Genomic DNA, 10,072 nt, shown 5'->3' on the forward strand with positions numbered 1-10,072 from the left:
TACGAATAATTTATTCGCCTTAAGAGCACACTTTAAAGTCGTACTTGGCTAATAAATCCCCAGGATGACTTTTCTGCACCCATGCCTCTTTCTCACAGTATCGCAACCAGTACGACAACGATGTCACCGTGTGGAGCCCCCAAGGCCGTCTCCACCAGGTGGAGTACGCCATGGAGGCTGTGAAACAGGGCTCAGCCACCATAGGCCTCAAGAGCAACACTCACGCCGTGCTGCTGGCTCTGAAGAGGGCCTCCTCCGAACTGTCGGCTCACCAGAAGAAGATAATCCCGATTGACAACCACGTTGGTGTTTCCATCGCGGGCCTGACGGCCGATGCCCGCCTGCTGAGCAAGTTCATGCGCTCAGAGTGCCTCAGTAACCGCTACGCTCATGACACGCCCTTGCCCATCAGCCGACTTGTCACCCTGCTCGGGAATAGTATCCTTTTGTCACAGTCTGCGTAGCAGGCTCCTTAATGTGAAGCTAATACATTTCGATGTCAAAGCAGGCTCGTGAGCAGCTGTTCTGAGCTGAATTTTTGCTGCACATTAGGTAAAAAAAAAGATATGGTGCTGACATTGACACTTAAATGCTGTGCAAAACAGACGAGAACATTTCTGGAATCATTTGGTTGGCCGAATTAGAATTCTGAACTTTTACTGCACTTGAGTGAACTAAGAAAAGAAAATGTTTCAACTTTGTCAGCCACATTCTTCCTTTGTGTGTTCGTCTGTTCTTTTTTTCATTATGGAGCAACAAAACTAGAAAGAACTCTTTAAAAAGGTTATGTAGACACATTGCACATGCTGAGTAAATTATAAATGAACCAAGGCACATCACATTGTGCATTGTATGAAATTTTGGGCTTATCATGGTCTGCTGAATTTTCAAGCGCACTGTCATTTCACATTGAAGTTATCCAGCTAGATAATTGGCTTTGCCAGGTCGTTGTACATCTATTAAGTACGTCGATATATGTGGAACCAGGAAATTTCTTTTAGTGCTAGTGTACAAGGATGCCAGGAAGATGTAGACAACATGACATACCAACTTGAGGAGTTCATTTCCACAAAACTCGTACATTATATGCCATGTTCCAAAGTTAGTGCATTTTGTTGTACATGCCTCCATGCTGTCTTTGTCGTCTGGCACTAACTGTTTTCGAGTTCAAGCCAGTTGAGCATTAATAGACACCAGCTTTCTCCTTTTGTGTGTAGGTTTTTCAAGGTATGCCTGTACTGACTCACCTGTGTAGCTGGTAATGTTCAAGAAAGCCTCCTTACCATTGTAAAAAAAGTTTTCTTGACGGGGAGCTACCAACTCTTCCAAACACTGGTGTCAATTGGTTATACCTCCTTACCAACCCGATTGGCGCACGCACCATAGAAAAAAAGTAAAACAAAATGAATTATCTTTCTGAGGCAAGGGTTTGAAACCAGGTTCCCTCGGTTCGAAAGTGAGTGCCCAAACACTAGGCCACATCCCCGTGCTTCCATAATGGGAACTGAGCTGAAGCATATGATTGTGTTGTACCTTGATTGCAAAAATCAATTGGGACAGCACAATCGCTGGAGGTGTTTCATTGCAATCTTTCGTGTCGGTATACTAAAAGTGATCTGGACAACGAGTGAGGTCGATATCAAAGATTGAACATTCCAGGAAAATAAAATTGAATTCCTAAACTGCGATTCCATTATCACATGAAGTTCTTTTCGTTGGGCTCTTCTACAGGCTGACAAGCACTGGAAAGAACATGAAAGTTGCCGCATTGACTCTGCCTGGAAACTGCATTCTGGGTACAGCCGCTACTTATAAACACAGGGGAAAAGAAGCACTGTGACAGGCACGCCAACCTTATCTTGCACCAATCGGGGAAGGGCTACTGAACGTTTTTCAATCGTGGCATGTTGCCTACCAGTATACCAGATGCGCTAATAGAGCTCTCTTATGGGCTCGTCAGCACATAGCACTTCCAATGAAAACTGTACAAACCTTGTAACGCTTTTTTGAGTACCCATGACAGTAAAATATGGCACCATGACACCCCAGGCTCTCATAGCCATACATTTACAGTGCCTAAGTATAGAAACTTGAGCGAGTGGCTAAATAATTGCAGTGCCATCTGTATATTTGAAGAATGCACATTTTTTTATAAGCCTGCAATACACGTTGATTCCAGTGTGCATAGTACTTCTTATTATTTATATAAGCTTGTTTCTGATTTTAAAATCAATGAGTAACCATTGCAATGCATTTATACTTATGAAAATTATTTCTGTTAATTTTAGTCTGGAAAAATAGGCCGAAGTTCTTTTTTTTAAAAGAGGTCGTTCTAAAAGCAGATAGAACTTTTTAATTACTGTACAGGCAGCCATGCTATATATACACATAAATTGAATTTAGTGATCCACTCAACTTACTTGCAGTAGTTGTCTGCTGGCTGTGAGAATTCCTGAAGAGGTAAATTTTATTTTTTAATTACTGCCAAAGCATTCGTGTCTAATGTCTCGTTAAAAACGGTACTTCCTTCACCAGAATGATCACTAGTAGTGAAATATTGCAGATGTGAAACACTTGAATTAGATGATAAAATTTGGAGGTAGGTTTTAACAGTGCAGCTCAAAGGCTGTCACTTGGAAAATCAGAAAAGTAGCAACCCTGCAAAGATAACGTGTGTGCTTGTTATTTTTTCATGGCCAATCTAGGCTAGGGAAATTTTGTTGCGCTTTGCATTCCGCAATTTTTTGTTAGCTTCTGTTGCTCCTTGACTCGTGCCATAACAGAAATGCAGGTGTGCACTCAGCGCTACGACCGTCGTCCTTACGGGGTTGGTCTTCTTGTGGCTGGATATGACGTGAGTTAGCTAGCGTATCTACACGAACCGATTTTCAGATTACTTAGTGATGAATTGAATTGAAGGATGTGTGATCATGTAATGTCTTTTTGCTTTGACTTGATGAGTGACTGCTTCTTCTTGATTTGAGACTGCTATAAAATGCACTCTTTATATAGTGGTGCAACGAACAAATAACAATTCACCAAATTTACTCGGTTTGCTCTGAAGTGACGGTATTTCTTTTGTTGCGTATACCTGTAATTAGCTTTCGTCTCTTGATTCCATTGTGTGATGTGCCATATGCTTAGGTGAAACATCACTGTGGCAGCTTAGCAGGTAGAAGCTGTGCTGCTGAGCTTGATGATGCAGCTTCTTTTCCCAGCCAAGGTGGCCACACTTGAGTGCGATGAAATGCAAGAGCATCGGACTCATAGATGCGCCCCATTTCATCTACCTTGTTTTACGTTTTTGAAATGTTCTTGTTTGATTAAACATCACAGCAAAAAGAAAAACTTAATGTCTTTGAGAAGAACAGTTGCCCTTTGAAGTGGGCATTTTTGTCTTTTGACCTGTGTGTTTTAAGGCGAAGCCTCAGATACTTCATCAAACTCCAGAAGTGACCATGATCTTCAACACCAGTAATGCAAAAAATCATCATGTGTTGAGTTTGCCCTACGACTACATTATGATGTCTCAGGTCACCAAAACTTGTGACATCATCGTGACATTGTATGGGGATTTGGGGATTTCGTGACACTGCATTGTTGCTTGGTCAAACATAAGCCAATCGCGAAGGTACTGCAAAACTACCTAAGGTGCAGAGAACTTTCATGTGTGGGATCAATACAAGCGACTGCCAAACAATGGAAGATGGTTTCTGCGGTCGCCATTTTTCGCATGAGGCATAAGGGCCCTGCAACTTTTGTTTGTGTGTTTTCTGTTGCATCTCCATTTCGGTTTGTTAGAGCTGTACTTGTACTTGTGCTGTCCTTGTACCGTCATGTTCATCATGCTGTAATGCCTTGCTCAGGACATGGGTGCACACATCTACCAGACCTGCCCGTCAGCCAACTTTTTCGACTGCAAGGCGATGGCAATAGGGGCTCGCTCTCAATCGGCCCGCACCTACCTGGAGAAGCACTTGGACGAGTTCAAGTTGTGTATGTATCTATTGCAGGTTCTTGCACGCAAGATTAGCCAGCTATGTGGCAAGTGCTGAGAGGCAATATATTTATTGATGTGACTACATTTACCTCAAGGCATTGGTGCAGGGGGATGTTACAGGGTGGGGGGGACACGAATAGTAAATAATAGTGCAAAAGCAATAGTACAAGGCAAACACTAGGCTTGTGTGAAGAGTAAATTTTAGGTTCAAAGCAAATTATGATTTGGGTGAATAATTTTGATTCCAATCAGCATGATATATAACACAAATTATAAAGAATAATGAGCATATTTGACATGGCCCAACTATCCTGCATGACATTTAAAAAGAAGTTTGTACAAGGCATTCATTCTTCTTGGTTCAAAGAAAGTGAAAGCAACTTCGATCAGTGGCAGGATTTGACTTTCGGCAGAATGCAAGTGATAACCTGTTATAAACTTTTAAAATGTACTATATTTAGAGCGTATAAGCTGTTATAACAAACCCCTAAAAATTAATGAATCAATGTAAGTAATATGTTCATTGAACCCTGAAGTGATGCTTCCTGGCAGTGTGGAGTTTTCTTTGAATAGGTCTGTGCACGATATGCATACACGGGTTAAGGATATCATAGTTGAAATCAAGAAAAAAAGTAGACGTGGGCCATACATGTAGTGTGTTTGGTATTTTCAATGTCATTAATTGTACATGCAGCTGTGATTCCCATAGGAATCGTTGTACTATGAAGGGTGGTGTTACGGTTCTGAAACATCTTCTAAGGCAATAATTTTCTTCATTAGTGAATGGATCCCTAAATATTTACATTCTATTTTGTTTCAAAACCAAACATTATTAGTGTTCTGGTTTCCACACTCTCATATTCAGACATCATTAGTGTTGAGTGGCTTTTTCATATCGTTTGCCTTTGTGCCATGATGAGAGACGAAACTGCAGCAGTTAAAATTCACATCTTTCTCAGCACAAGTTTAATTATGAACTTATGAATTCCAGATATAGCAGCACCCAATTACAGCAGGTAATCCTAATGGAGATGCAGTGGCATAATGCGCGCATTCTGTTTTTAGGCAACCTGGAGGAGTTGGTGAAGCATGGACTGCGGGCGCTGCGTGACTGCCTTCCCAACGAGGTGGAGCTGTCTACCAAGAACGTGTCGATCGCCATTGTGGGCAAGGACCACGACTTCACCATTTATGACGACGATCGTGTGGCCCCCTATGTATCCTTTTTGCTGTCCAGTACAAGAACTAAGGTCCTGGCATCAGTTGGCAACCTGGTAGTCTTAAAGGGGTACATTCTCAGGAACATTCGTACATCATCTGCAAGATATCAACAGCAAATATAGCGTGGAAGGTATTTTAAATTAATTTTGAAGTTCGCGTGAGCGACCGACTCCATAGCGCTATAGACAGCCTCCGAGGTGACCCCCTACTTCCCTCACGTCACCACGCTGCGGTCAACAAACAAGTTATGATAACGTCATATCCACCATTTTTCTTTTGACGCATTAGTTCCCGAAGTCTATATTTCTCGGCGGCCGGTTGCGAGTGCGTTGCCGTGGCGCACCCTTCGAAAGTTTTGTGTTTGCCGACATTCCAGCCCCGTTTCTTATTCGAAAGTAATTCTTGATGCGGACCATGCAGAAGTGCGTCACAGTTCTGTGTGCTGATGTGGTCAAGAGCTGCACATGCTAGGTGGCGACAGCTGCACCCAGTTTTCGGAACTTTCTCAAACAGACACTGAAATTGTTTGATAATGAGGGCCTGTAGTTAATTATGTCACGGGCTACAGTAAACAATGTGTCATTTCATTACTAACAGGCCACCAGCAACGCATTACAGCAGAGAAACGCAGGGCCAAGTTTTTGTGTCAGTACCCCTTTAAAGAAGGTCACCTTAAAGCGCCCTTGAACCACCTCCAGTGTTTTTTCAGACATTTAAAGTGAACACGCACATCGTATTCAGAATGCTGTCATGATTAGTAAAGCCTCATGCAACAGCTTTACGGGCCATGGGAGCCCTGTAAATTTCGTGAAACAGTCCTTTATCCTCTCTGGGCTTTTCTGGCTTCCACTGTGATTTGTACAACGTCAACCTGTTGAATCTGTGATGCAATCTGCAAGTGATACCACCGTTGGTCGAAGAAGACCGTACAACTTCTGGTTAGTCTGCAAACAGCTGCCCGCACTCCTTCCTGTTCTCAGTCATGTTGTCCACATGTGTGTGCTTTTAATCGGAAACCGTAGCTCGTATGCTGTAACTCAAGTGCCACATTGCTGCCATATCTTTTAGGGGTGAAGCTCCTTAGGGTGCGATCCTCCGTTGGTGTATGTTGCCACTGGTGGCACATGCCCGCTCTATAGTGGGTATGTGCCGCTGGGATGGGAGATGGCGGTACTTTTCGGTTACTAATGCAGCATTGTTTGGAAAAAATTGTCCTGGCTACATGTTTATTTTAGACTCGTGCTCAACTATACCACACCTAAATTTTGACCTTTGTGTGGTTTAGAGTGTTCACTAGATGGACGCACGGACAGACAGACTATCAGACAGATGGACGGACGGAGCGGGTATGTGCCACAAGGGAAGCGAGATGGCGGTACTTGGAGCGTTCATTAGACGGACACATGGACGGGTGGACAGACAGACTAGAAGGCAGACAGACAGATGGACGGACGCGCGTACGGATAGATGCACGAACGGACAGACGGATTGATGAACAGACTCGTGAACGAATGGACAGACGCATGGATGTTTGCGCAAACGAACGGAAGCAAGAACAAACAGATAGACGGAAGCACAGACGGGCTGACAAACGCTTCGTCCCACTCATCGTCATTCACTCCATGAATATGCTGTGATTTTTGTTGTTGTTATTTCGTGTAAGTATTTTGTGTTGTTTCTGCATGTATTTTCTTATCACCACTCCTGCATGGGCTGACAATGGCCTGTAAAATGTTCAGGTAAATAAAATATAAATAAAAATACCAACACAGGGTCTACACCGGCACAATTGGTGTGAGGCACGAGCAAACACAACAACAGCAGCGGGTAGCCGAAAAGCGCAGAGTTGTAACTGGAAGAGCCCATCAGTGATGATGCATGTCATGTAATGTTGGGAGGGGCACTCAGCAAGGAGGGCAAAGCAGCTTTGGGAGAGAATACGTACTTTGAATGGAGGGTAGCAAGGGCAAGATAGAAACGGGCCAATGCTGTGTTTTGATCGTCAAACACCTGTTACTTCACTAATACAGCATTGTTAGGAAAAAATTGTCCTGGCTACATGTTTATTTTAGACACGTGCTCAACTATACCACACCTAAGTTTTGACCTCTGTGTGGTTTAGGGTTTTTTACCACTAGAACATATTGGCATGTAGTTGTGACTCTGAAGAATCAAACGGCGAAATTGGTAAATGCTGAGCTATTCATCGGGCAATTCTGCACTCTGGAAAATAAAAAGGAGCATTGAAAGTATAAACAAGGAACACTGGGAGAACACTAATAGCAATGAGCATGATTATTGGTTGTAGACCGTCTGATTGTCAGTAGAACACTTCAGTGTTCATCAATGAGTGATTGAACATCCCAGTGCCACTGTTGGTACTCGCGTTACTTCCAAGATAATGTCAACTGCTCACAATGTGAGCACACTCTTATCATTCTAAAGCAATTATAAAGTTTCTTATACATTTTGGTGTGGCCTGTACCAAGAGATAGCACGACATAAAAATTCTAGAAGCCCGTAGAAAGTGATAATGTACGTGATCCTGTCTATCTGATGTCCATCACAAAATGAATTTCAATGGGAAATAATTTGATTGATGGCTCACTGACGGATTTTTCGGCACCCAGACATGCTATGAGTGCAGCTATGTAAACTTTGTTCTGCTTCTTTAATGTTAATTTCTTGGCACCGATAGCTGTGTCACTGAGCGGAGAATAAGATTATCTGCTGCTGGAATTGATTTCAATGCTCATCACATCGACGGGCTCAGGTGCATTATTTTCTACCATGAGGTTCTCAAATTTTTATTTATGTCTACTGTGCACGAATGATAAAGCACTCATCCTGTTAACTGGGCCCTGTGTGGTTTTTGTAGTGTCATTCTACTTTAACCGCATCACTAAGTAATATTCTGCGTTACTGGCTGCCTGGAGCTGCGTACGTTTTGGTTCCTTGACGGCTCAATAGCTGGCTTCGATTGAGGGTGAAGAGGACCGCCGACAACCTCCTGGCGATGACGATGCACCCCCGCCTGCCCCTCCTGCAGTGGAGGAGAAGGGCCCAGCTGACCCCATAGTGGCTGTGGCCACTGAGGAACGCATGGAGCACTGACATTTCCCTCTTTCACGACTGGTGCGCATACACAACTTCGTCTTTTTCTGGCTAATAAATGGTATTACTGAAGTACCTTGTCATACTTCATTGATAGTGTTGTTTACTCACTGCAGCTTTCTGTTGCTGTGCTTCCAGTTTTCATAGGAGCGAAGCTTTGCTGTCAACGCTCTTATGCGATCACAACAAGGCTCGCGTGCACTGTAGTTGTCTGCTGCCGGTGTCTGTGACAACTATCACATGCAATTATAAAAAGGTAAATAAAACAACGCTAGGGATGCAATGAGACTTTAACCCAGGTCTCCTTCGTGCCAGTCCAGTATTCTACCACAGAGCCACGCCGCTGCTTTGCAACTCTATTGCAAACTGGCCTTGGGCAGGCTTGCTGCCGGGTAAAGAATTGTGTTTGTATGAGTAATAAATTCTTTTAGAAGGGCAAAGGAACAACCAGGAGTCGCACAATACAAATTGAGTTAGTACGTGTGGGTCGTCCAATGCTCCAGCCCATTGCGAAAGCTGGAGTCATGATTCTTTGTCGTCAGCCACAGCTTAAAAAAATTTCACAAAATTACTTGCAAGTGCATAGCGAGTATTTCTCTTCTTCAAAGAGTGAGGAATGGCATAGAGAATGCCGGCCTACTATGCAAAAGTTGGAATTATTTATGGTGTAGTGGGCACCCTCCAAGTGTGCTTGTAGCAGTTACCTAAAGAGTTTAAAGAAGGCTCCGAAAGGCCTCTCTTCCAGCTTTCGATTTGACTTTGCTGTGCATTTCACGCAGGCGTAGCAGTATCTTAGTCTGCTGGTGTTGAGAGAGGGGGGCTGAGGCCTAATTAAGGCACACCTCTTTATGGGGAGGAGAGGTGAAGTGCAAGCCCCCTCCCGCCGTGTGTGCAAAAAAGTGCTCGTTGGAAAAGTCTTGCACTCTTACCTATATACATTAGTCTAAACTATTACATTTGAAAACTCCTAATGAATTTTCTCAGATTAGGAATTTTCTTTTAGTGCTCAGGGTAGTCTAGTATTATAAATGCAGCAAATGTATTGAAAGGTATTTTTAATTTTAGATCCCAAAATGTCAGGTGTGTCTTGTGTTCTTAAAAACATTGTTTTGTATACATTTGTCTGACCCTCGTATAGTGCAATATACACAGACACATGCCTTTGCCTGCAACACCACTCAAGATAGTGAAGGCCTTCGTGAAACATGAGTTTGGGGGGCCAAGCTCATCTTGAAGGACCTGTACCAACCATGCCGTCTCGTCTCGGGGGCGAAGGAGGCAAGGAAGTTGAGAAGGTCTCTGGAGTGAGCAGACCTCCCACTTAGGGTAAAAGCAGGACAAGCACAAAAATGCTGTCCCAAACCATAACTGTCGATTTCTTGTTTTCTCATTTAAAAATACGAAGAGAGAGCTAGACTTCCCGTTGTTGCTGTGTGAGTGTTTTCTTTACCAGCGGATGGGTGATATTTATTCAAGGTAGACATGGCTATTAGACAGCAAAACAAATTTTTTAGATGCGGAAGCATCTTATACTCGCGCCTTGTAGTGCGCCGTCCGCACCGCTTCTCGAACATTCGACAGCTGACGCGCGCGCATGCGCCGTCGCGCCGTCGGCCACCATCTGTGCCGCGCGCGCTTCTTCGAGAACATTCGACAGCTGACAGCGCATGCGCCGTCGCGCCGTCGCCATCTGTGCCGCGCGCGCGCTTCTCCTTCGAGAACATTCGACAGCTGACA

At 43.7% G+C, this 10,072-nt stretch overlaps 1 protein-coding gene across 2 annotated transcripts in view; it reads left to right on the plus strand.

Moving 5' to 3' along the window:
• Prosalpha6 (Proteasome alpha6 subunit) overlaps window positions 1-8,407 on the plus strand; it is a 28,920-nt gene extending 20,513 nt beyond the window's left edge. For both annotated transcript variants that reach the window (XM_075870813.1, XM_037416067.2), the window contains exons 3-7: window positions 99-438; window positions 2,784-2,854; window positions 3,867-3,996; window positions 5,066-5,217; window positions 8,192-8,407. In XM_075870813.1, coding sequence (XP_075726928.1) covers window positions 99-438; window positions 2,784-2,854; window positions 3,867-3,996; window positions 5,066-5,217; window positions 8,192-8,335 — 837 coding nt within the window. In that variant the 3' untranslated portion in view covers window positions 8,336-8,407. The remainder of the gene's footprint in view (window positions 1-98; window positions 439-2,783; window positions 2,855-3,866; window positions 3,997-5,065; window positions 5,218-8,191) is intronic.
• Window positions 8,408-10,072: the final 1,665 nt, after the last annotated feature.

Source organism: Rhipicephalus microplus, chromosome 8 (genome assembly GCF_043290135.1).
Source record: "Rhipicephalus microplus isolate Deutch F79 chromosome 8, USDA_Rmic, whole genome shotgun sequence".
Lineage (NCBI taxonomy): Eukaryota > Metazoa > Arthropoda > Arachnida > Ixodida > Ixodidae > Rhipicephalus > Rhipicephalus microplus.